At 43.0% G+C, this 27,257-nt stretch overlaps 2 protein-coding genes across 2 annotated transcripts; one reads left to right on the plus strand and one right to left on the minus strand.

The window, feature by feature from the left end:
- Positions 1 to 2,292: 2,292 nt before the first annotated feature.
- LOC134223373 (opsin-1-like) lies at positions 2,293 to 3,813 on the minus strand. Its single transcript, XM_062702510.1, has 2 exons — positions 2,957 to 3,813; positions 2,293 to 2,889 (listed from the first exon to the last, which is right to left on the minus strand). Exons 1-2 carry the CDS (start codon positions 3,668 to 3,670, stop codon positions 2,482 to 2,484), a joined length of 1,122 nt encoding a protein of 373 aa, XP_062558494.1. The 5' UTR covers positions 3,671 to 3,813; the 3' UTR covers positions 2,293 to 2,481.
- A 13,264-nt stretch (positions 3,814 to 17,077) lies between these two features.
- Positions 17,078 to 17,807, plus strand: LOC134222204 (uncharacterized). Its single transcript, XM_062701347.1, has 2 exons — positions 17,078 to 17,360; positions 17,433 to 17,807. The coding sequence occupies exons 1-2, from the start codon at positions 17,099 to 17,101 to the stop codon at positions 17,729 to 17,731; spliced, it is 561 nt and encodes a 186-aa protein (XP_062557331.1). The 5' UTR covers positions 17,078 to 17,098; the 3' UTR covers positions 17,732 to 17,807.
- The last annotated feature ends 9,450 nt before the right edge of the window (positions 17,808 to 27,257 follow it).

A 27,257-nucleotide genomic window follows, 5' to 3' on the forward strand; every position in this document is an offset into this window, starting at 1 on the left:
AAACGTTCCATGTTCCTATTCGTGTCCGTTGTTTCGCGCTAAGAGTCGTTGCCGTAGAATCAGTCCGTATTCTTTCATTATTGGATTCTCGAACAAATTGATGTTTTGGGAACAGTAGGTTGGAAGGAAGCGTGAGTATTGGAACTTGTGAGGACCAGAGCTATGTTAGGCGCCCCTTCCCGGATGTCAACTCACCATTTCATAGCCCAATAGATAGATATCCTTGACAAATATTTGTTTATGACATACAGTATGGACTGCGGGATTAACGCACATTGTACACCTCTCAAGGATTTTGACGATTGAGCGGGTCGTAGAACGAACTCAAAATGATTTTTTTATTCGAGTGAACCACTGACTCAAAATCCGCTAAGTGAGTGAAGCCCTACAAAAGCAAGGGTAAGACGGGATAATGTGCCCTCTAGCCAAAACGCCCCTGTGAGATTTCTAGAAAACTATAACTAACTAAGGCTAAAAATCAGGTACCTTTAAGGACAATCCTCACTGTATCCAAAACTAAATGCACTCGCGTTTTCAACGGCATCCCATTCAAAACGGGAGCCTCCCCAAGCAACCAAAAGTTCAGATTTTATTTAAATTTGTTCCCAATTGAACCAATTGCACTTGTCATAAGACGAGTTTGTACAATCCCATTTAATTCCATCACTTTATTGTACCTTGACAGATACGTATTATACGTAAGCCCAAGTCCTGGTGTTAGGTGGGACGCTAAACAGCCCTGACACGACGGCCCTCCGATGAGACAGGAGGTTTGCTCTGGCCCAATAAGCCACCTTTAAAAACAACTATTACGAACGACATAGAAGATAATACGACTCGATACAATTGAATGTTTAATTTTCAGTGTCTCTTCACCAGAACCTGAGAAAAATTCTACATGTCCTGGAAATTTCATTGAAATCTGAGAGGGTGCTGCTAGCTCCGAATACGATTCGGCACGGAATGCGTCTTTATTTGCATGTTTGAAACGAACGGATGTTGACCTCGATACAAACAAAACTGTAGATTAAATAAAAAATGGTTGTTTTAAACTAGCATTTCTCGCTTAACTTTTCAAAAGGACCTAAGTAACATTTTTTTCATAAATTAATTTGAATAGCGCATTCAACAGAACATCATGAAAGCTTTTGATTGCAGTACTCAAATTAATTCATGAGAAAAATGCTACTTAGGTCCTTTTGAAAAGTTAAGCGAGATTTTTGTCCTTGAAGGAGCTAAAGCCACTGAATAAATCACACTTGAATACTTTTAGTTTCAGCTTGTTATTTTTTTGTACGCATTACCTCAAAAAGTGCGAGTAGGTACATGTTTATGCAACAGTATCATCATCATGAATGAATATTCCACACAAGCTATTTATATCATATACCTTCAATTCTGAATAATATCAACTTGCGTATTTTTGGTCGCTGCATGCGTGATGGCGAGTGACCATAATTTGCATGCGAAAAAGCGCCGATCGAACGTAGAGTGCTGATGAACGCAATCAAGGCAACATGTGCGCTTCCTTCCTAAAGGCAGCTTCTATGACTGATACTCCCACTCGCCGCGTTTGCATCGTTTCTCGAGCCATCGATATTAAATGAATAATTGATCGGTCATCGACAAGCTTCGATGCAGCGGTCCATCGTCGGCGGCTGTATTGACACAACCTGACAACGATGCGTCGAGCTAGCGGTCTGTGAGTGGTGGGGAATAACCGATTAATTGATCGCTTGGGAATTTGCTAACAGGTTGCGCCTCCCAACAGAACAGTTACAAACTTTACCTACAGACTACAAAAGGGAACAAATTAGAGGCGACACATAGCTGTGTAAGCCCAATATTTGTGCTCTTAATTAGCGATGGCACGTGACAGCGAGCGGAAGTAACAACCCTTATTATGTGTAGTGAATCATTTGTGATCTATGCGTTTCGATGATCAGCTGAATCAGTGAGTAGTCACGATCCTTTCTATGGAAAAGGGTGGTTTGGGCGTTCATTAAGCAAATACAATTGAAATTGATAGCCATTCAAATATGATGTGAAAGTTGTTCATAGAAGGGCAACCTCTTATTTACGCCTCTGGTCTAAAGCCATAAACTGGCGGGAGAGAATTGATTATCTGGATACGGGCGCCCGGGTGGTTTGATGAATTGCCTATGGAAGCTGGGCTTTACCGCAAATCAGTGGGATTTTCAAGCTTTACAGAATACTAGAGGCTTTATTTTCTGGGAATCCAGATGTTTCGCGTTCGGTGAAATACCACAATGAGAAGTAAAACAAACGCAATGAAATTTTATTATTCTCTCTATTCGGGAGACCTTCAGCCTGCGGTTTGTACATCTCGTGATATTTGTATAACTTTGTTTCAAATTATCTGTGTAGATATTTGTTTCTTATTATTAAAATGAACTGTACAGTAGCATCCCTGATACAATATCGATATCACTGATGGATATCCCAAACGATGTAAGGAGCTTAGGCTGATGGTTTATCCTCGGAAGCCACGGTTGTAGTACCAGAGGCCACCGATTGACCGTCGTCAACGGAATCCGTGCAGGATAGAGAGGGGAACTTCTGATATAGGGCGGCACGGTACTTCGGATGGCTTATGCCATATACAATCGGGTTGTAGACGGCATTAGCCTTGGCGAACAATGATCCCCAGATGGTGGCTAGCGGGGTGATCGGAGCAGTCTTGAAGATACCGGTATAGTTGATGACCAGATACGGAGTCCAGGCCATGAACCACAGCGAAATCGTGACCAGGGCAACCTTGGCGAGTTTCATCTCAGTGCTGGTTTTCTGAGCATCAGAAGACCGAAGCGAGGCAACGTTCATCTTCTTAGCCTGTTCGCGCATGTTCTTCTCGTGCGCAGATACCGCCTGTTTATTTAGAAAAATGAACGTAAATCTAAATATTTCTATGCTAACTATCTGTGACAATATTTACCTTAATAATGAATATATACGAGTAGATGATCAGCAGCAATGGTAAAAAGTACACGAAAATTGAATAAACAAGGATGTATGAGCGACTTAGCAGAGTATCGGTCAGGTAATCAGTTCCACAAGCGCTCATGTTGCCCTCTGGGACATATCGATTCCATCCGAAGAATGGTGCGAGGGTCCAGCCGAGCGAAGATCCCCAAACAAGGAACAATTGCAGTAGCGCTCCGTTGTTCGTCAAGGGTTTGGCCGACAGACCCTTAACAATGACGTTGTAGCGATCGAAGGCGATCATAGTCATAGACCAAATCGAGACACAACCGAACAGTGATCCAAACATACCGTACACCTCACATGCGAACGGTCCCAGAGACCATGTTTCGTGGTAGCAATTGTACACCATTGGGGGACCCATCGTGAACATCATCAAGAAATCCGAGAAAGCCAGATTAACAACCAGCAAGTTAGATGGAGTCCGTAGTGTCTTAGTGTTGGTGAAGATGTACATCACCATTCCGTTTCCAACTAAGGAAATGAAACACAAGACGAAGATAGCAAATCCAAGCAGTGAGTGCCATAATGGGTTCATTGGCGGGAACTGATACCAGTGAGCATCAACCATGTGCAGCATTTCCGGTGGTACTTTGTCCACCACAGTCAAGTTGGTGGCCGCACTTTGCACCCAGGCCTGGAAATGTGGCTCCGCGAATGCAACCATTGTTACAAATGTCCTCCTTATCGTATGTACCGGAACACTTTCACACTTTCTGTGGCCGAAGAAAATCGCTTGCTTGAGGCGAACTACTTCGAACCGATGTTATGAGTCGAACTATCCCTACTCTGAACGAGCGATGTGTGATGTTGTACTAATTAACAACTCAAGCCATCGCCCTCCAAAGTACGTCTTTTATACTTGACTGAATACACCCGAAATTCACCCTAATTCGATTATAAAGCAGAAAGGCTCAGAATTATTTTTGGACTCATAATTCCATTCGTTAATCCCTTTGGAAGCATAACGCTGTGCAAGAGTGAACTTGTCACATGGAATTCTTTTCCAGTAAGTCGCCAAACAATGTGCCAATGTGTTGTTTGATTGTTCTTTTTAATTATACCTTGAACTTTCGTTTTGCTTCTTTTGTCCGTGAAGTGAATAGTTCTTCCGTATTTTGTTTCGAATGTTGATTTATAGTTTTTCTACCGCGCAGCAATGCTTCCAAAAGCGCATGTGATGGAAATCCCGTGGCACGCGTTTCATATTCGAAGATCAATCACACCCTAGGAAACACCGCGATATTTTGTCATCATAAGAATCGAGTAAGCACGCAGCACGTCGCTTGGGTGTAATTTTGGAAAAATGCATTAATATGAATCTCCGCGAGGCAAATGTATTGATAATCCTTCTATGTTATAAACTAGGGGAAAAGACGGCTTTGGCAGGTTTTGTTCTATTATTGGCAGGGGGGTTTTTGTCGACCAAATTTTTTGAAATTTGGCCACAATATTCTTTGATATGCAAAGAATGTTTATGCCAAATTTGAGCATAATCAGTCATAAAAAATCCCCCTGACAATAATAGAACAAAACCTGCCAAAGCCGTCATTCCCCCTACTTCCTAGGCCAATAAATTTTATTTCATATGTTTTAGTATAGTCTAGTCATATTTAATGATGAGATACAACGGAACTGTAATAATGGAGTGATGTAAGATGGTTTATTGATACCAGAAGAATATAATGCTGTGCTGATAGGAATTTACGAACTGGGGGATCACGGTGTGTTTGTCCGAAGCAGCTTATTTTCAAAAAATCAGTATCGCTAAAACATTCGCTACACGAAAGTATAGGTTTTCCTCTTTCACGTAGGTGCAACTATAAAATGTACTATCGGGGGTCATTTTTCCATACATTTTTGGGCGGGTTAAGTAGGCTATCATTTGAGATTTCTGTGGAATTTGCACTAAAAATAGTGAATAAAAATAAAAATTGTTCTAGATCCCCCGATAGAACATTTTAGTTTATCCACTATATGAAAGAGGAGAGCATCTACTTTCACGTGGTGGGTGTTTCAGAGATACTGATTTTTGAAAAATAATGTTTCCTTATACACCCAGGTTTTTTTTTACACGGTTGGAATTCATTAATTTCTCGGGTAACCTGAATTTTCACTGCTTTCTAAATACCCCCTGAATTTTCTTTGATTTTTTCTGAATTTTTTCGTGGGGTTAACTCATTGTTTCATTGATGCTGAAGGTCTTAAACGACTAAAACCAAACCGTGTAAAAAAAAAACCTGGGTGTAGACACACCGTGGATAGTTGGGATCCTATACACATAGATGGAGAAAGGGGTGCTGACTTCGGTGATTGCATTATTGAATGTTCGTACCTTCTCTCGCATTCGGTTTCCTCAATAGCAATCATTTTTTGAAAATTATTATGCTCTTTTAGTGGAATGTCTTCACCTGTCATAAGACGTCTTTAGTACTATTCCATTTAATTCTACCTCGTTCTAATCTTTACAGATACGTATTTCGACATCAACTGTAATGCCGTCTTCAGTGTCTCGTACATGACTCGACTACGTATGACGAACAAATCGAGTCATGTACGAGACACTGAAGAAGACCTTACAGTTCAGGTCGAAATACGTATCTGTAAAGATTGCAACGTGGTGGATTTACAATGTTATGAAAACTCATATGTGAATATGTACGATATGTGGAAGATATTGATTTGGAAAATGTATTGGAGGTAACCACTTTCCCTTCGATGGGACTCGAACCCATGACCCTACAGTACGCTAGACTGGTGCTTTAACCAACTAAGCTACGAAGGACCTGCGTCGGCCTTCGCAACCTAGCGGCTACTGAACGAGCTCGAGTTTCCCAAATTGGACGCATAGTCAAATCACTCGCAATCCATTTCTCAAGCCAATACTTCCACATGTGTATTGTACACGTCCACATTAGAGGAGCGTGAGTATTTAGAATGTCTGGCGGCTATACACATTCTTCATCAGCAACGGTACTGATCAAGTGAGGTTGTGTAAGCTATTTGCCAGTCGGTCGTGCCTGACTTGATCAGTACCGTTGCTGATGAAGAATGTGTATAGCCGCCAGACATTCTAAATACTCACGCTCCTCTAATGTGGACGTGTACAATACACATGTGGAAGTATTGGCTTGAGAAATGGATTGCGAGTGATTTGACTATGCGTCCAATTTGGGAAACTCGAGCTCGTTCAGTAGCCGCTAGGTTGCGAAGGCCGACGGAGGTCCTTCGTAGCTTAGTTGGTTAAAGCACCAGTCTAGCGTACTGTAGGGTCATGGGTTCGAGTCCCATCGAAGGGAAAGTGGTTACCTCCAATACATTTTCCAAATCAATATCTTCCACATAACGTACATATTCACATATGAGTTTTCATAACATTGTAAATTAACGTCCAAGTCGGGTGGTTTATTCCCCGGAAATAGGCAATTACCTTTGATTGAACTGAACGTGGTGGAATTAAATGGAATAGAGAGAAGCCAGAAGTTTTATCTTAGCCTCCCATTGTGTTGTGATTAAAAAAAACGCGTATGTTGTTCAACCTTCTTCTTGAAGAGTTATTTATTTTATTTATTTTTTCAGACTGAGGCCGGAATTGCCCTTGCAGTACATAAAAGTCGTCTTCATTCAGCTCGACCCGAGCAGGAGAAATTGGCTCAATCATACCTCATTATGCTATTGATACTATACTCTGTTACGAATTAACCTTGCATAAGTGGTAAAATACCAAAGGAGTAATACCAAAAATTAATATGCACGCCGATATGAGCCAGCCTAGGGCTGCAAGTCTCGTTAATAAAGACATAAAAAAATATGCACGATACTTCAGGCATAACATACTCTGTTATTACAATTCTATTTCAATACCAAATGCATAACAAGTTATTATTCGTTTGGTATTGAAATACCTGTGGGGGTACAGAAATATGGTTGTCCTATCCCTCCATTGCCAACAGTGTTTGACAGTACAAACATCGACGTCGACATAACGAACCGATTGGACTGTCATCCACGCGAAGTGCACCGACGTGACGAGTACCTTCTTATAATCGGCCTCTTTCCTATTTCGGCAGCATAACAGACAGGTCGTATAGCAAGCCCTCGCTCGCGAGCACGGACAGCAAATAGCGGAGCACACAATACCTAAGCATGTTTTATACTTCAAGTATTCTGCATATAATTTTTGGTATTTTACCTCTTATGCAGGGTTGTTACATGAAATCCATTCCGCGCCAAATCCGCGCGACTGAGAACTACATACATTCTAACTGAAGCAAAGCCTGCTTTTCAACTCAACAACATCTGATAATGAAAGATCCAGAAAGACATGAAACTAATTTTTAAATAAACGTCCTTAGATCTAGAATTTTATTTATTAAATTTTCACTTAAAACTAAATCCGCGCCAAATCCGTGAAATCCTCGAAAATCGCGAAATCCGCCTAGTCGTAACAACCCTGCTTATGCAAGGGTAGTTCATACCAATTTCTGTTATCGAGGTCGTCGCTCCTGCTCGGGGATCCTTGGCTGCACGTCGCCAAACACACACTGTTCGACATTCTAGCTATGTGTTCGGCTTACCACCTACCTGGAAACCTGGTTGGTTACAGCGTCAATACACCTATTCCTGGCATATTGTAAAGCTTCATAATCGTCGGTCTTGGGCGATGTTCCTCCAGTTTCTCCGAACATTTAGGGTCCCCAGGTCCGATTCCACCGCGTGCAGTCAGCGTGTTCGGGGCCTTCCACGAAGTCGTCGGCCTCTATCTGGTCTCTGTTGAATATTGTTTTCTCCATTCTTTCTTCCGACATTCGCACTAAGTGACTGTGTTTTATACGATTCACAATATTTTCTTCTTTGTATACTTGATACTGTTTATGATTCATGCGTCTACACCACACACCATTTTCTAGTTTCCCTCCGAGTATTGTACGCAGCACTTTTCGCTCGAAAACCCCGAAAGCTCTCCGGTTCGCTTCTTTTAACGTCCATGCTTCATGTCCATAAAGGGCCACTGGTAGAATCAGAGTTTTGTATAGAGCAAATTTCGTATCCGTCTGCATGTGTGGAACCTAAGCTGGTTACGTAATCCTTAAAAGGCCCTATTCGCAGTAGCAATACGCCTTTTTACTTCATGGGAAACGTCATTGTCACAAGCGTTCCAAGGTAAACAAATTCTTCAACAACTTCAAACACATCCCCATCAAGCACTACTTCAGCACCAACACCATTAGGTTTTCCTCTATCTCTACCTGTCACTATGTATGTACGTACATTGTCTTGGTAGACTTAATGGTTAAGCCTATCCTCGCCGTCTCCCTCTTAAGTGGGACAAAAGCATCCACTATTGCTCTGCGATTGATTCCAATAAGGTCGATGTCGTCCGCAAAGCCCAGGAGCATATGCGACCGTGTGATGATAGTACCGTTCCTCTGCACGCCAGATCTCCTTATAGCGCCTTCGAGTGCAATTACTTACTTACTTATGGATCCTGTACACCTCCGGTGGTGCAAAGAGCCGACTTGAAAGATCTCCATCCTGAGCGTTGCCCGGCTATCGCTTTAACCTGCTGCCAGGTTAGATTTCGGTCGACTTCTTTTATTTCTTTATTGAGGCTTCGCCGCCATGAGCCTCAGGGTTTGCCTCTGATGCGATGTCCCGCTGGGTTCCAGTCTAATGCTTGTTTGCAGATATCGTTTCCGCCCCTACGTAGAGTGTGGCCGACCCAGCCCCACTTCCGATCCCGAATTTCTGTTGCTATCGGCCTCTGGTGACAACGACGATGGAGCTCGTTGTTTGAGATCCAGTTGTGAGGCCACCAGGCCCGAATTATATACCGCAGGCATCTGTTAATGAACACCTGCAGCCGTTGAGTGTTCTCCACTGATACACACCATGTTTCGCTAGCGTATAACAGCACAGATTTCACGTTAGAGTTGAAAATTCGTATTTTGGTGCGTTCACTTATCTGCCTGTTTTTCCAGATATTTCTTAAACTCGCAAAGGCAGCCCTTGCTTTCTTTATCCGTGCGCCTATGTCGATCTTGGTACCGCCGTCTGACGCCATTTGGCTACCAAGATATTGGAAGCTTTCAACATTCTCCACTGGTTGCCCGGCTACTGTGAAACTGGAAGGAGTCACCGTGTTTACATCCAACGATTTGGTTTTGTTGACGTTGATGACTAAACCTGCCGAAGAGGAGCGCTCGGCAAGGTCGTTGAGCTTACTCTGCATATCAGAGCGCCGTTGCGCGAGGAGTGCAACATCATCCGCCAATTCGAAGTCATTTAGGTGCTCCATGGTTATAGGCTGCCATAACAGCCCGCGGTTTGGTTCACGGTCAATCGCATCTACCAGAATCTCATCGATTACGATGAGGAACAGTAACGGTGATAGAATACATCCTTGCCTCACACCAGCTACGACCCGGATAGGGTCGGACAAGACCCCATTGTGCAGCACTCTACACGAGAAGGCCTCGTACTGTGCCTCGATGAGGCCGATGATTTTTTCAGGAACTCCCTTGCGTCTCAGGGCGCCCCACATATTCTCGTGATTGAGACGGTCGAAAGCTTTTTCGTAGTCAATGAATACCAAGTAAAGGGACTCTTGGAATTCGTTGACCTGCTCCAGAATGATGCGGAGCGTGACAATATGGTCCACACAGGATCTTCCGGCACGGAATCCGGCTTGCTGCCGCCGGAGAGTCGCATCGATCTTCTCCTGAATCCAGGCTAGGATAATTTTGCACAGAACTTTGAGAACGGTACACAGCAACATAATGCCTCGCCAGTTATCGCATACAGTCAGGTCACCCGTTTTGGGCACCTTCACTAAGATGCCTTGCATCCAGTCGACCGGGAAAGACGCGGTGTCCCAGATGTTACAAAATAAACAATGTAGTAGTTGAGCGGATGTCTTGGGGTCAGCTTTGAGCATCTCGCCTGATATGCGATTGACCCCTGGGGCTTTATTCGATTTCATGCTTTGGATGGCTGTTTGAATCTCTAGCAGTGATGGAGCTTCGGTATTGACGCGTGTTATAGTCGGATCCTAGGCAGATCATGCCGAGGTGGTGATGGTCTGGCTGGCACTTGAAAAAGTGCTCGAATCAACGTTTCAGCTGGTCATTTGGGTCGGTCAATAACTGATCATTCGCGTCTTTCACAGGCATCGTTGCATTCATCTTCGCCCCGCTTAAGCGTCGTGAGACGTAGAGGAGACGAATGTCCCCGGTTGTAGCGGCTCTCTCTCCTTCGTCGGCCAAAGCGTCTGCCCACGCTCGCTTGTCCCGTCGACATGAGCGTTTTACTTCCTTCTCAAGAGCCGCGTATCGTTGACGGGCTAAAACTTTGGCTCCTCTGGTTTTCGATCGCTCTATCGTGGCTTTGGCTTCTCTTCGCTCCTCTATCTTCCTCCAGGTCTCATCGGTGATCCATTGTTTTCTCTGGGTGCGTAGTTCGCCCAGATTGTTCTCGCTGGTGGTGATGAAGGCATTCTTGATGGCGGTCCATTGGTCTTCCACGCTGCCACCTTCCGGAATATCTGCAGCACGCGTCTCCAGTTCTTCAACGAGGGACCGTTTCACCGTGGCATCTTCCAGTCGGCGTGTGTTGAATCGTCGTCCAACTCTTTCCTCCTGCCGACGAATCCGCGCAATGCGCAGGCGTATTTCGCCGATGAGGAGGTGATGATCAGACGCGATATCGGCACTACGTTTATTCCGTACATCAAGAAGGCTCCGTTTCCATTTTCGGCTGATGCAGATGTGGTCGATTTGATTTTCTGTAAAGCCGTCACGGGAGACCCACGTGACCTTGTGAACCGGTCGATGAGGGAAGAGCGATCCCCTGATCACCATGTCGTTATTACCACAAAATTCTGCGAACAGCTCTCCGTTTTCGCTCATTTCTCCGAGACCATGGCCTCCCATAATGCGCTCATGGTTCGAGTTGTCGGATCCGATCTTCGCATTGAAGTCGCCCAAACAGATCTTGATATCATCCTTCGGAATTCTATCTACGACGGCATTGAGTTGGCTGTAGAGTGTCGATTGGCGCATAACATTGGATTATAGTAAGGTTTCGGACCTGTGTTCTAAATCGGTTGGCGCATAACATTGGATTATAGTAAGGTTTCGGACCTGTGTTCTAAATCTGGCAACGATTATCCTTTCACTTATAAGTTCCCACTTCATAAGCGCAGAGTGTGCCTGAGCGCTTAGTAGGAAGCCAGCGATGCCGGGGAGCGTGTTCACCTCGTAAACCAGAGTATAGCAGAACTTGTCCCGACGGCGTTCTGTGTTCTCCAAAATTGGCCAACGGACTTCACTCAGTCCCAGGAACTCAAGCTTCATGCGGTGTGCCCCATTGGTAAGTTGTGCCAATTTACCCTGCTGGGCTAGGGTTAAAACGTTCCATGTTCCTATTCGTGTCCGTTGTTTCGCGCTAATAGTCGTCGCCGTAAAATCAGTCCGTATTCTTTCATTATCGGATTCTCGAACAAATTGATATTTCGGGAACAGTAGGTTGTTGGCCCAAGGTTCCCTATCCACCGGGATGGGGCTGCTATCTTAGGTATAGCTTCCGGGGAATAGCATTTCATACTCAGCCGCTGGATGCCAGAACAGACGCTGTTGGAGCCGCACCTCCTTGGTGAACAGACGCTCGATCAGTCGGGTCAAATTTGTTTAAAGTCCCATCCAACACCAGGACTAGGCTAGTGCGCTTTGAGCGGCACACGGTCGCTTTGATAGGGCCTGCTTGGGGACACATGCAGCTTTTTATAGAAGTTCAACTCTCACTCTAGCTCATGTCAGAAGGACAACAGTGCCCAGGCTGCACTACCAGCTAAGTACGCAACCCTTAGCTGGCGGTCAATTGTCATCGGAAGACCCGTGGAAGCGTGAGTGTTGGAACTTGTGAGGACCAGAGCTATGTTAGGCGCCCCTTCCCGGATGTCAACTCACCATTTCGCAGCCCAAATTCAGAGTTTTGTATGGAGCAAATTTCGTATCCGTCTGCATGTTGTGGGACTTAAGCTGGTTACATAAACCTTCAAAAGGCCCTATTCGCAGTAGCAATACGCCTTTTCACTTCATGGGAAACGTCATTGTCACATGTCACAAGCGTTCCAAGGTAAACAAATTCTTCAACAACTTCAAACACATTCCCATCAAGCACTACCTCAGCACCAACACCATTAGGTCTTCCTCTATCTCTACCTACCACCATGTATGTACATTGTCTTGGTAGACTTAATGGTTAAGCCTATCCTCGCCGTCTCCCTCTTCAGTGGGACAAAAGCCTCCACTATTGCTCTGCGATTGATTCCAATAAGGTGGATGTCGTCCGCAAAGCCCAGGAGCATATGCGACCGTTGATGATAGTACCGTTCCTCTGCACGCCAGATCTCCTAAGGGAGCGTCCACAAATTACGTAACGCTTAGAGGGGGAGGGGGGGGTGAGCGAAGTGTGATGCTCCATACAGAATTTTTAGATGTTTCATACAAAAAGTGTGACATAGGGGGGAGGGGGGGGAGGCTTGAAAATGCCCCATTTTTGCGTTACGTAACTAATGGATCTTCCCTAGTTGCGCCCTCGAGTGCAACAATGAATTCAAAAGTACATCACCATGTTTTAATCCGTCTAGGATCACAAACGAGGTTGACACTACGTCTACAATCCGAATACTTGATTTCGAGCTATCCAGCGTTGCACGTATCAGTCTAATCAGTTTCGCCGGAAAACCATGTACGGACATTATCTGCCACAGCTCATTTCTTTTCACTAAACCATACGCTGCTTTGAAACGAAGGGGAGTCTGCAAGTTGTACTCCCGGAATTTATTAAGGTGAATCGATTGATGCAGCTGCTCGCTTCCGTGTTTGAGAAGCTCGACCGGGATCGCGTGCTTCCCAGCAGCTTTACTCTTTTCTCGTTTAGATCCTTTTTCACCTCGTCCAGCGTTGGCGGTTCCACAGCTTGACCGTCGCCGACTATGTCCATCCTGCTCCTTAATCCACCATCATTTTCACCGTTCAACAAATCCTCGAAGTGCTTCTTCCACCTGGCTGCCACCATAGTCTTGTCCGTTGGCAAACTCCCCTCTCGGTCATTGCACGTGGCGGGCACTGGCGCAGTCTTATGCCACGCCCCATTGACTGTTGCGTAAAACCTCCGCATATCGTTTCTATCTATGTCTGCCTGCGCTGCAGCTATCACACTCTCTTCGCGTTACCTGTTTTTCTGCGGTGGATTCGTTTCTCTTCTGACCTTGCTACACTATACCGTTCTCTGTTGAAACGGCTATGAACTAATAGAATTCGACTCCTAGCAACATTTTTCACTCGTTGGCACTCCTCATCAAACCAACCATTTCGTTGGCGTCGCTGTGCAGTGTCTAACACTTCCTGCGCTGTTGTTATCACAGCTTCGTGGATATTTTCCCACAATCTGTTGACGTCGCCAGATTCGGTGGCATCTCTTATACGCTCGTCCAGCTTCTGGTTGTACTGTTCAGCAACTCCTTCAACTGACAAGCGTTGGATATTGAAACGCATCGTTCTGTTGTTTCGTGTATTCGTGACGCTGGAAAGTTGCGCCCGAATTTTTACAACTACAAGATAGTGATCCGAGTCGATGTTCGGACCTATGAAGGACCTTACATGTATAACATCCGAGAAATGTCGTCCGTCGATCAGCACGTGGTCTATGTGTGAGCAAGTGTCTCCACTCGGATGTTGCCAGGTGTGTTTGTGGATATTCTTACGTGCGAAGTAGGTACTGCTGATTGTCATCCCTTTAGCATCAGCAAAGGTTACAAGTCGCAGACCATTATCGTTGGTAGCAGAATGAAGGCTTTCCGTACCAATGACAGGGCGAAAGAAACTTTCTCTTCCGATCTGTGCATTTGCATCCCCGATGACAACTTTACATCGTTTGTTGGCCTCTCCGTAGGCCTTATCAAGGTTCTCATAGAACTCATGCTTCACGCCACCAGGCTTATTGTTCGTTAGGGCATTGATGCTGATCAGGCTATAGTTGAAGAAATTATCCTTCATTCTCAACACGCAAATGCGGTCGCTTATCAGTTTCCACCGGATAACACACTGCATCAACTTCCCCATCACCATGAAGCCAACTCCTTGTTCTGCTCTGTCACGGCCGCTATGAAGTTGTGATACTACTATGAAGTGTTCGCTATATGGGATCCACCGCCCGGAATTCACGTTCTCCAGTTCTGGGCCACCGTATTTCTTGGATTGCTGCCACATTCACGCCGACCTTCTGCAGCTCACGAGCCAGGAGCCCAACATTGGCGGGTTCATTCAAAGTTCTCACATTCCAAGATCCGATTTTCCAATCGTTGTCCTTTATTCGTTGTTGGGTCTGTTGCCGTTGAATCAATCCGTTCGGCCTACCACAGTCGTCTGGTTTTCGCGGTGTGAACGCCTCCTCCACGTATCGTCCATAAACTGCAGCCTACCATAGATGATACGCAGCACTTTCCTCTAAAAAACTCCAAGTGCGCGTTGGTCCTCCACGAGCATCGAACATCAATGTCGTCGCAAAACCAAACAGCGGACTTCGTGAACATCATACCACTCGTGTCAATCTCTGCCTTTCGTATTACCCCCTTCAAAACGAGCAAATAGCAGGCACACGCTAACTTGTATCTACTATGTGACTGAGTGAAATTGCATTGCCCTCTCTTTTTCTCATGGAAATTTTACTTAATTTCCGTCAAAAGCGAGACTATTCAAAACTATGAGTAATTCTGCTTTTGACGGAAATTGAGTAAAATTTCCATGAGAAGAAAAAAGACAGCGATACAATTTTAGTCAGTCAGTAGATAAGTGCACGAAATATCATCATCTTGTCGTAATCCTCTGCGCTTTTCAAAGGAGCTTGAGAGTCGAGAATGCCATTGAAATTAGAAATACGCACATCACCCGAACCATCGTTGGCTTGACCAACACCGTGTCAGTTTAGAGGCAACAGGGACTATGTCCAAGGGCTTGATGATCCCTCCCCAAGCCACTGTGAGTTGTATCCTTGTGGGACTTGCCAGGATGCGGTGGGGTTTCGACAGTGGGCTCTGTTAAACTGCCATACAAAACTGCATGTATCCGCAAGCAGGCTCTGCCAAAGCGATTGTGCGCACCATGTAAAGCGCATTAGCCTCAGTCGTGGTGTATAGTGGGACAGGGACACTAAAAAGACCTGACACGACGGCCCTCCGACGAGGCAATAGATTTGCGCAGGCCCCATAGCCGCCTGCTGAACGAATCATTACGAATAACATGAGTGATAATACTACTCGATATAATATTCTTGAAGAAACTAATTGATTAATGACCTAATTTGGCATCTTCTATCTTTTACCAGATGGTTGCTGCAAACAGCAATGCATCAGTAGATGGGATTTATTTTGTTATGAACTGGAGAGCCTAATTATTATTCGTTAACAGTGTTGGGAAAAACTCAAGTTCTCAAATCTCATGCACGATTCAAATCAAGCTCTGTAGACACAGAGTTGCTATTGCTTTTGTACCGAGTCTAGTTGTCTTATTGTCAGATTCTCTGGATGTGATACACTGCGCGGCTTTTGTAATGGTCCCAAATGGGTACTTGCACAAAACTTCACGCGGCGAATGACTGTCGAAAGGTACGGCCGCGCCAAACCATACACCGCAATCCTATTCACCCATACGAATCTAGTAAACGGGATACAAAAAGCGCGGCGGTACCTTTCCTGAAGGGTACGCCGCGTGCAATTTTGAGAAAATCAGGCAATAGTAGATCGAGTGTCTGAACTCCAGAGGGGTTTGGAGAACCTATCTCCGGCACCGAGGAGTTGTTGCCTACTTAGCGCCCAGACACAGGCGGGAGCGCTCAAATGGAAGCCAATTGAAAGAATCGGTTAGGAACTTTCCGATATTCCAATGTTATGCGCCGACCGATGAGTGAGGTGAATGCCGTCGTGGATAAAGTTTCTAAGGGTGGCATTATGATCTACATGGGTGACCTTGGTGTGCGAAGTTCGGCTCCGACAACACGGATGATAGTACTGGAAAAATGAGCAAAACGGTGAACTGTTTGCAGGATTTTGTGTCACCAACAACACGGTGATTGGGGGATCGCTTCCCTCCCCTATCGACCAGTCTAGTGACTTTCTCGAAACGGACATACTGAAGATCTAGTATACATTTATATTAGTAGAAAATAGAGTTTCTAGGGCAAATATTCAATTTGGTGGGTACAGGTGGTAGCTGTGGTAGTGGTAGTGATGGTTGCTTAACTCCGTTAGTGAAAGTGTGGTAAGCACATGAAGCCTTTTACAACAGTGGACATCGTAACAAGAATTCTGTAGTCAGGTTTCAATAAAAAGGGTTGATATATTCACCTCCGAAAAGTTTAAACCCGGTTGGAGCACACGGGTAAAGACCATATTTGAGTGAAGCAGAGGCTCTTCCCCCATTATACTCCATATGTCAAATATGGCCATAATCTCCCTATCAATCAAATGACAAATGGCCGAGGTTCAACAAAAGCGCCATAAAAATACCAACTTGGGCAGAAGCCCAAGCTTTCGTTTTGCAGATTTATTTGATCAAAAGTTGTATCGGGTATCCTCAGCTCCATAACTGACAATATCCTACAGCAAATGTAGGGAAACTGCTCTTGGATTACGTCTCATGGTGCCGATATTCATCCCATCAAAAACAAAGCAATGAAAAGCAAGATGATTACAAGAATAAATAATATAAAATGATATAAGAACCCTGAAGGAGAAGTATTTGATTTGTTTCCCATTTTTGTGTTTTTTTTCAGCAGTAAGACGCATGTTGGCAAAAAGAAGCGACGAAATTGTTGCTGTACCTATTTCTTTGTTTTGCGATGCGATGAATATATGTTAGGTGAGATGGAGATCGGAAATGTTCCCCTACGTATGAATTGATATGAAATGATTTCCGTTTTCCTTCTACGAACAAAATATCACAAGTCAGTCAAAAAGCCTCTTGATGCGGTTTGGCAGAACGCTGATCAAATAGAAATAGAATGCAACCACGTGCGCAAGTGCGCGGCAACTGAAATGGTTGTCTCAGCAACCATCGTTCGTTCGTTTGATTTATCGGTCTTCTCAGGTTGGTGCTCAGTCTATCTACGTATTCCATCATTGTTTCTAATGAAGATGATGCCCGTGGCTGGAAACATTCAAAGTGCGAGGAAAAATTGTCTTTCTCGAAATTACCCCTTTCGTAAGAACGAGGATGAGTTAGATGATGAGGAAATAGAACTTCCGCCGACAGAATACGAGGATAACTACGCTCATCAACAGTATGATAGCAAACCGGGTATGTTCCGGGTACTTCCATAGGTACAGTACAAGTAAAAAGTTTCCTAAACAATTTTACATTTGATTACAGCACTGCGCAGGGATTTCCTGCGAGAGAATTTTCGGAAAAAAGCTACAAAAACTGTGATGAAACGAGCTCAGGAACAGTACGAAACTATTCATCGGCAGGAGGTAGAGCGGATGCCTCTCAAGAAACGGCCGGATTACTACATGTCAAAGGACCTAAGCAACGAACCCCAATACAATTTGTACAAGACTGATGACATGACTACGTTCTGGAGCTATCGCTCGAGAACAAATGATTCCAAAAGAAGAAACACCAATTTTACGAAGCCTATTAGCGAACAGTTGGACCAACAATTTGGATAATTTACAGCACTAATATCAATTCTTTGTTTTAATTTTTTTTTTCAAATAGGGGGAAAGACGGCTTTGGCAGGTTTTGTTCTAATATTGGCAGGGGGGTTTTTGTCGACCAAATTTTATGAAATTTGGCCACAATATTCTTTGATATGCAAAGAATGTTTAGGTCAAATTTGAGCCTAGTCAGTCATAAAAAAAAACCCTGCCAATAATAGAACAAAACCTGCCAAAGCCATCATTCCCCCTACCAAGTAAATAATCGATTATTATCGAACTCTGAAATACCTGTGTAACGAAATATGAGTATAATTTAATAGGTTACACAAAGAAATACTGCAAATAAAAAATTAAAATAAAATTCAAATTCTTTTTCTTGAAATAATATTTTTTGAAATTTAAACTGCCTGACTTGACGTTTTCCTGGGTAATTCAATCGCTGTAATATCGATACAATGCATGTTTCAAACCTCATTTAAGTATCTACGGGTTAAAATGTTGCAGATTTGCGCTGTTTGTCGCTTAATTATTCAAAATGCACGCGAAAGTGCAATGGTTGTTACGTCAACTATGGAATCATGGGCAGTGCTGTAGAACATAGAAGGCACAAAACAATGAAGAAAAAAAAAGGATAAATAAAAGAAAGTATAGAATTAGGAAAAGAGAAAATAAAACTGGACTAAAAATCTAGAAAAAGAAGAACAAAAGAGGAAAATTATTCGTTCTGAACAAAGAATCAAGAATCAATAACCTAAACCAGATCCTAGAATAAAGTATCAAAACAGCCTCAATGGGTTACTTGTATTATGTACCCAATTGTTGTTCACTAGTTGGGACACAACACGAATACTAAGCGGGCTTGGTAGTCATATGGCTACTGCTTCTGCCTCATACGCAGGAGGCCGTGGGTTCAATCCCAGGTCCGTTCCATTCTCCTACTTTGTATCTTTCTCTATATTTCTCATGTTCTAGCAATCGCTAGAACTTGAAATGGACTTCCATGCCGTTTCCATTACTATTCCTATACCTTCAACTTGAGTATTCTAACAGTAATCTGCTAGAATTCGAAATGAACTGAAAAGCTCGTTTCCTACATCCAATTAGAAATTCCATCAGTTGCCTTTTCCTATCTATCACATTAGCAGCTCGTTAATCAAGACGGACCTCTGCCTCTCGAACCTAACCCAAAATTCCAACAAATTCCTCATGAACTCGTGGCAAGTGCAGAGGTATATTCGGCTTGCAGTGGGCGAGTGATTGCATCATCATTTCCTCCCCCTTCCCTACATTGACTTGCATTCTGACGTGGCAGGCGCCAGTATGACCTAACAAATGAGATCACCAGTACTTGTACATTGAAGATGTGTGCTAGTCCCAAGCAAACATCTGTTGATTCCCTGTGCAAGAACAGCTGATCTGGTCATAATGGAGTAGCAACTACGAGCAGCCAATCCAGCTCAAGCTCAAGCTCACTAGTTGGGACACAACACGAATACATTCATTTTTCTTGCTCATCCAAACGGATAACTCGACATTGTTGTTTCATAAGGGCGAAAGTCGCAAACGTAAACATTGACTTGTTCTGCTGATTTCAGGGAAATTAGAGACTTCTGGCGGTATTTTCCACTTCCGTTCGATAGAAGGCGCGGAGCGCCACCAGTTCCAAGTGGTTGTTAGCTGGGAGCGGTCCTAGTTGTTGAGGAAATTGCAGCAAAAGGCATTGTTTACGTTTGCGACATTGGCCCTTATGAAACAACTGTGTCGAACTCAATCAACAATTTGACTCCGTAGCTCGGTTTGCGGCCACACCCCCTAACCACGGCTGCGCCCCACACGCTCCAAGTCGTTTAGCACCAGTTCCGACCACCAAGCTCATTGCGCTCCCCGCCTCCTCGACCAATAATGTCCGTATCATCCGTAAAAACAACAAATTGGCTGGATCTGTTGGAAATTGTACCCGATTGCTACACCCGGCTCTTTGCATGACTGTAGCATATTACATTTCAACATCCTTTTACTTATTCAAAACAGACACTCAATACAAATCAGATACAAGTTAGATACAAGCCCGATGCCAAACTCTCTCTTCATACAATTGTTGTGGCGTCGGTTTTTCTAGTTCTAATTGGTTATTTACAAATGACTGGCAACTCCAAGCGCCTCCTTCAAGTTAATATCTAGTGTAGAGAAGACAACAAGTGTGTAGACTTAAGGTTACTTGTAACAAATGATTTTCAATAAAGCCAGAACAGATCCAGAAGGAAAGTCCTTCGAGTGATCCCATCTAGCCAAATGGGATACCACAATGACACCGTCAAGCGCAATATTGAATAGCAGGCATGAAAGTTCATCACCTTGTCGTAGTCCTCGGTGGAAATCGGACTCCCAAGAATTCACACAATCTTGCCCACCATACATAGTTGCTTTGGATTCTCCCAAGGTTGTAAGTCCCCACCCCTCAGTGACCGAATAACCCGGGAACCTCAACCCGGGTTATAAGTCTCCTTCTCATCATTAACTATTGATTTCAATAAGGTCAGCTGGGAGCCCAACTAACAATTTTGGTGCTAAAAGCTACAACTTCTAGCCTTTGGCTGTATAATATTTGAATGAAAACAGCCAATGCTGAATAAAAGAAAAGCCACTGCAAATAATCCCTTAAACAACAACTCGACTAATACCCAAATATCTATCAGCTAGTCAGTGTGCCGAATATATTATATCCAGGTATCTGGCAACCCCAATCCTACCCACTACGTTTGACAATAGCCAACATCTTTGAGTTTCCCATTGTTCTATTGAAATTGGGTTTCCCACTGACAATTCTATTTTGTAAACAAACCACTATTCCGAAGTGTTTTTTTTTTTCAAATAGACGTAATTATTTTTCATCATTTCTCAAGAACGATAGTATGAATGCGAGGTGTATTTCAACAAGAATATTGATGTCTTTTATAAGTTTTCATATTTCAATCGGCACTAAGTGCTCTACTTCGCCAAAATATCACGATATTTAAAATATATTTTCAATGGCAAGTTTCAACAATTATGATTACGCCTTCGTATTAAATTAATCGATGATTTTGATGATGGCATCAGAAACATGGCCGCTTCGCAGACCCCTGATTATATCTTTTATCGTTTATGCAGCTTTCATATAGTCATAAAACAGCTCTGTCTGAATTAGCAACAAAGCTTATCGGTTAAGAGCTCATGTATGTAACTGAGTTGCTTGTTAGCAACTTCCCATATTACGGCGAGTAGCATTGACAAGGAAAACGTTTTCGCTGTTGTTATAGCACTAACAATATAGCGTAATGGCCCTATAAATGAACTAACGAAGCTTTTAGGCAACTTCTGTATCTTTGAAGATTACACAACGTTTAAGTAAACCTTATACTGCTGCTTCTAATAGCTTATCAATATGGAACGTCAAAACCGCAATGTTTGCATTTGATTTTGTTGCCGCAGCTGTGTATGGGCTATTGATTTCTTTCTGTAATGCAGCTACAAAGGTATTCACCTGCTCTTATAGCAACTGACAATGCGCTGTCATTAATGCTAGCAGATAGTGTAAGAAAACAAGCCATTAAGAAGCGATATTTCTGTTGACGGCTACTGTTCTGCTGCTAGCATCTATACAGATCAAGAAAATGTTGTCTAAAAACAATTTCAGCGATTGATGATGCATAAAAGTTAGTCAATAGAACATGCTGATAGATGTTTGAATAATGGTTGAAATAATGCTGAAAGCATAGTTTTCAAGCTTATGTGCTGAAAGCAGCATGTAGGCCTCTTTCTAACGTTTATACAGCATGAATCTGAAAATAGCGTTAGTAAAACAACCTGTACGGTATGCGAAGATGCACAACCATTATTTTTTTTTGTTATTTACATATGTCAAAGTTACGGTGATGACAGAGCAGCGGCCATTGAATCAGGAGATCAGGAGTTCGAATCTAGGTAGCAACAAAATTGCTATGTAGGGTTTCTTACCCCATTTCCGGCCTAACATGCGTACGACTGAATTATTTAACCCTTAAAAGGCCGGGACGACAGTCACCTCCTTCAAAGTGCTCGTTCTCAGTAAAGCGTTGACCAAATTTCATGACCCCGGGCTTTTCTCAAAGGGGATTAGTAGCGCTTTCTTTTGACATAGGTGCCGCCCCGCTAGACCCCTCCCCGCGTTCATGAGTATCGAAAATGTCTGTGTTTTTTTCTAATTTTTTGCTATGATGGCCAAATTTCTTCAGTAATCAAGTGCAATAAAGTTCTGGCGCTATAAAGTAAAGTAGATACATGAAATATATCAAATAGAAGTGATTTTGAACGTTTCCAAGTTATCTGATTACTGTAATTACCGATATTGACAGCCATATCCCTGATCTAGGATTTATGGTCATATTTCTTAAAATCTGATCACGAAATAAACCAGACAGGAAGGAAAAATATCACAAAAACTGTAGACATATGTGTAATCAATTTTATGTATTGAAGATACTATTTTGAAACATTCCAGTTTATCCAAAATATCCGTGAGTTCAGGTCTTGAATTCTATCATAGAAGCGAAAGGTAATGTGCACATAAAAATACTCAGAGTACATCCTACTCAGTTCAAAGATATCAAATAACTCATGGGAAATTTTTCTGCGTGTCCCATAGTGACATTCTAGAATGTGCGAAATGTTCTGAAGTTCAGCTCGTAAGACCTACGCTACAACGGCCTCGAAAATGTTTTCGGCAGCTATCAAAAACCTTCCCAACAGATCCTTGGATACCTGCCGAGAAACATTATACCAATCTTTCTGCATTTCAATACACTCAAAGCCATCCAAAACGTTCTTGAGTTCAGGTCGTCAGATCTACAATCAAGTAGAAGGGTAATGCTTGTTTCAAATCAAGCTCAGGTCATCCTGCCCAGTTCAAAGAAATCAAATGAGTTATGGGAAATTTTGCTGCGTGCCCCAGAATGTCATTCTAGAATGCGCCAAATGTTTTGAAGTTCTGCTCGTAAGTCCTACGCAACAACGGCCTAGGAAATGTTTTCGGCAGCTATCAAAACCTTCCCAACAGATCCTTGGATTCCTGCCAAGAAACATTATACCGATCTTTCTGCATTTCAATACAATCGAAGCCATCCAAAACGTTCTTGAGTTCAGGTCGTCAGATCTACATTCAAGTAGAAGCCCAATGGTTGTTTCAAATCAAGCTCGTCCGGCGCAGTTCAAAGAAATCAAATGACTTATTGAAATATTTTCTGCGTGCCCCAGAATGACATTCTAGAATGCGCGAAATGTTCTGAAGTTCAGCTCGTAAGACCTACGCTACAACGGCCTCGAAAATGTTTTCGGCAGCTATCAAAACCTTTCCCAACAGATCCTTGGATACCTGCCATAAAACGTTATACCGATCTTTTTGCATTTCAATATACTGGAGGCCATCCAAAACGTTCTTGAGTTCAGGTCGTCAGATCTACAATCATGTAGAAGCGCAATGGTTGTTTCAAATCAAGCTCAGGTCATCCTGCACAGTTCAAAGAAATCAAATGACTTATTGGAAATGTTTCTGCGTGCTCCATAACGACCTGAACTCAAGAACGTTTTTGATGGTCTTCAGTGTATTGAAATGCAGAAAAATCGGTATAACATTTCTTGGAAGGTATCCAACGATCTGTTGGGAAAGGCTTTTATATGCATAAGAATGGTACGCAGAATAATTTCCAATGATTCATTTCATTTCTTTGAACTGAGCAGGACGACCTGAGCTTGATTTGAAACATGCTTTGCGCCTCTACTTGATTGTAGATCTGACGACCTGGACTCAAGAACGTTTTGGATGACCTTGAGTATATTGAAATGCAGAAAGATCGGTATAACATTTCTTGGCAGGTATCCAAAGATCTGTTGGGAATGGTTTTGATCAGGCATTGCAATATCATCTGAGCACAGGATGTCATTTTTGCTTGTGCAAAGATATTATCCCTAATCAAAGAGCACTCTGAAAAGATATTATCATTTGAGCATTTGATGATGATCCTGATAGACAGTGCGGTTCAGGGTTTGTTCACGTTGCGAGGGCGTTGCTACAACAAAAACAGTGAAAAAACTTTTCTCCATGGCGAACATTGCACTTTGTTTACTGAGCAGATAGATAACTAAGATCGATATCCCAGCATATCATCAGTATCTTTGTTCAGAAAATCGAATGATGGTATTAATCTGCAATGCCTGGTTTTGATACGCAGCAGAATGGTACGCAGGAGAATTTCTAATAATTCATTTGATTACTTTGAACTGAGCAGGACGACCTGAGATGCATTTGAAACAAGCATTGCGCTTTTATTTGATTGTAGATCTGACGACCTGAACTCAAGAACGTTTTATATGGTCTTCAGTGTATTGAAATGCAGAAAGATCAGTATAACATTTCTTGGCAGGTATCCAAGGATCTGTTGCGAAGGGTTTTGATATCTGTGGAAAACAATTTGGAGGCCGTTGTTGCGTAGGAATAACGAGCCGAACTTCAGAACATTTCGCGCATTCTAGAATGTAATTATGGAGCAGGTAGACACATTTTCAATAAGTCATTTGGTTTCTTCAAACTGAGCAAGACGACCTGAGCTTGATTTGAAACAACCATTGCGCTTCTACTTGATTGTAGATCTGACGACCTGAACTCAAGAACGTTTTGGATGGCCTCCAGTATATTGAAATGCAGAAAGATCGGTATAACGTTTCTTGGCAGGTATCCAAAGATCTGTTGGGAAAGGTTTTGATAGCTGCCGAAAACATTTTCGAGGCCGTTGTAACGTAGGTCTAACGACCTGAACTCAAGAACGTTTTAGATGGTTTTGAGTGTATTGAAATGCAGAAAGATCGGTATAACATTTCTTGGCAGGTATCCAAGGATCTGTTGAGAAGGTTTTTGATAGATGCCTAAAACATTTTCGAAGCCCTTGTAGCGTAGGACTTACGAGCTGGACTTCAGAACATTTCGCGCGTTCTAGAATGTCATTCTGAGGCACGCAGAAAATATTTCAATAAGTCATTTGATTTCTTTGAACTGTGCCGGATGACTTGAGCTTGATTTGAAACAACCATTGCGCTTCTACTTGAATGTAGATCTGACGACCTGAACTCAAGAACGTTTTGGATGACCTGCAGTGTTCTGAAATGCAGAAATATCGGTATAACGTTTCTTGGCAGCTGTTGGGAAAGGTTTCGATATCTGCCTAAAACATTTCCGAGGCCGTTGTTGCGTAGGTCTTACGAGCCGAACTTCAGAACATTTCGCGCATTATAGAATGGCATTCTGGGGCACGCAGCAAAATTTCCCATAACTCATTTGATTTCTTTGAACTGGATAGGATGACCTGAGCTTGATTTGAAACAACCATTGCGCTTCTACTTGAATGTAGATCTGATAACCTGAACTCAAGAACGTTTTGGATGACCTGCAGTGTACTGAAATGCAGAAAGATCGGTATAACGTTTCTTGGCAGGTATCCAAGGATCTGTTGGGAAAGGTTTTGATAGCTGCCGAAAACATTTTCGAGGCCGTTGTAATGTAGGTCTAACGACCTGAACTCAAGAACGTTTTAGTTGGCTTTGAGTGTATTGAAATGCAGAAAGATCGGTATAACGTTTCTTGGCAGGTATCCAAGGATCTGTTGGGAAGGTTTTTGAGAGCTGCCTAAAACATTTTCGAGGCCGTTGTAGCGTAGGTCTTACGAGCTGAAATTAAGAACATTTCGCGCATTCTAGAATGTCATTATGAGGCACGCAGCATAATTTCCAATAAGTCATTTGATTTCTTTGAACAGTGCCGTATGACTTGGGCTTATTTCGAAACAACCATTGCGCTTCTACTTGATTGTAGATCTGACGACCTGAACTCAAGAACGTTTTGGATGGCCTCCAGTATATTCAAATGCAGAAAGATCGGTATAACGTTTCTTGGCAGGTATCCAAAGATCTGTTGGGAAAGGTTTTGATAGCTGCCGAAAACATTTTCGAGGCCGTTGTAACGTAGGTCTAACGACCTGAACTCAAGAACGTTTTAGATGGTTTTGAGTGTATTGAAATGCAGAAAGATCAGTATAACGTTTCTTGGCAGGTATCCAAGAATTTGTTGGGAAGGTTTTTGATAGCTGCCTAAAACATTTCGAGGCCGTTGTAGCGTAGGTGTTACGAGCTGGACTTCAGAACATTTCACGCATTCTAGAATGTCATTATGAGGCACGCAGCGAAATTTCCAATAATTCATTTGATTTCTTTGAACTGTGCCGGATGACTTAGGCTTGATTTGAAACAACCATTTCGCTTCTACATGATTATAGATCTGACGACCTGAACTCAAGAACGTTTTGGATGACCTGCTGTGTACTGAAGTGCTAAAATATCGGTATAATATTTCTTGGTAGGAGCTGTTGGGAAAGGTTTCGATATCTGCCTAAAACATTTCCGAGGCCGTTGTTGCGTAGGTCTTACGAGCCGAACTTCAGAACATTTCGCGCATTATAGAATGGCATTCTGGGGCACGCAGCAAAATTTCCCATAACTCATTTGATTTCTTTGAACTGGATAGGATGACCTGAGCTTGATTTGAAACAACCATTGCGCTTCTACTTGAATGTAGATCTGATAACCTGAACTCAAGAACGTTTTGGATGACCTGCAGTGTACTGAAATGCAGAAAGTTCGGTATAACGTTTCTTGGCAGGTATCCAAGGAGCTGTTGGGAAAGGTTTTGATAGCTGCTGAAAACATTTTCGAGGCTGTTGTAATGTAGGTCTAACGACCTGAACTCAAGAACGTTTTAGATGGCTTTGAGTGTATTGAAATGCAGAAAGATCGGTATAACGTTTCTTGGCAGGTATCCAAGGATCTGTTGGGAAGGTTTTTGATAGCTGCCTAAAACATTTTCGAGGCCGTTGTAGCGTAGGTCTTACGCGGTCTAGGTCTTGGTAGGTCTTGGCAGGTATCCAAGGAGCTGTTGGGAAGGTTTTGATAGCTGCCGAAAACATTTCCTAGGCCGTTGTTGCGTAGGACTTACGAGCAGAACTTCAAAACATTTGGCGCATTCTAGAATGACATTCTGGGGCACGCAGCAAAATTTCCCATAACTCATTTGATTTCTTTGAACTGGGCAGGATGACCTGAGCTTGATTTGAAACAAGCATTGCGCTTCTACTTGATTGTAGATCTGACGACCTGAACTCAAGAACGTTTTGGATGGCTTTGAGTGTATTGAAAGGCAGAAAGATTGGTATAATGTTTCTCGGCAGGTATCCAAGGATCTGCTGTGAAGGTTTTTGATAGCTGCCGAAAACATTTTCGAGGCCGTTGTAGCGTAGGTCTTACGAGCTGAACTTCAGAACATTTCGCACATTCTAGAATGTCACTATGGGACACGCAGAAAAATTTCCCATGAGTTATTTGATATCTTTGAACTGAGTAGGGTGTACTCTGAGTATTTTTATGTGCTTATTACCTTTCGCTTCTATGATAGAATTTAAGACCTGAACTCACGGAT

Source organism: Armigeres subalbatus, chromosome 3 (assembly GCF_024139115.2).
Source record: "Armigeres subalbatus isolate Guangzhou_Male chromosome 3, GZ_Asu_2, whole genome shotgun sequence".
Classification (NCBI taxonomy): Eukaryota; Metazoa; Arthropoda; class Insecta; order Diptera; family Culicidae; genus Armigeres; species Armigeres subalbatus.

What these genes read in the sequence shown, in the direction of transcription:
- LOC134223373 (XM_062702510.1), bottom strand. Translation starts at nt 3,670, where the DNA reads ATGGTTGCATTCGCGGAGCCACATTTCCAGGCCTGGGTGCAAAGTGCG. An exon ending in CGTATATATTCATTATTAAG is followed by an intron (nt 2,890 to 2,956) that starts GTAAATATTGTC and finishes CTAAATAAACAG; the next exon opens with GCGGTATCTGCGCACGAGAA.
- LOC134222204 (XM_062701347.1), top strand. Translation starts at nt 17,099, where the DNA reads ATGGTTGTCTCAGCAACCATCGTTCGTTCGTTTGATTTATCGGTCTTC. An exon ending in ACAGTATGATAGCAAACCGG is followed by an intron (nt 17,361 to 17,432) that starts GTATGTTCCGGG and finishes ATTTGATTACAG; the next exon opens with CACTGCGCAGGGATTTCCTG.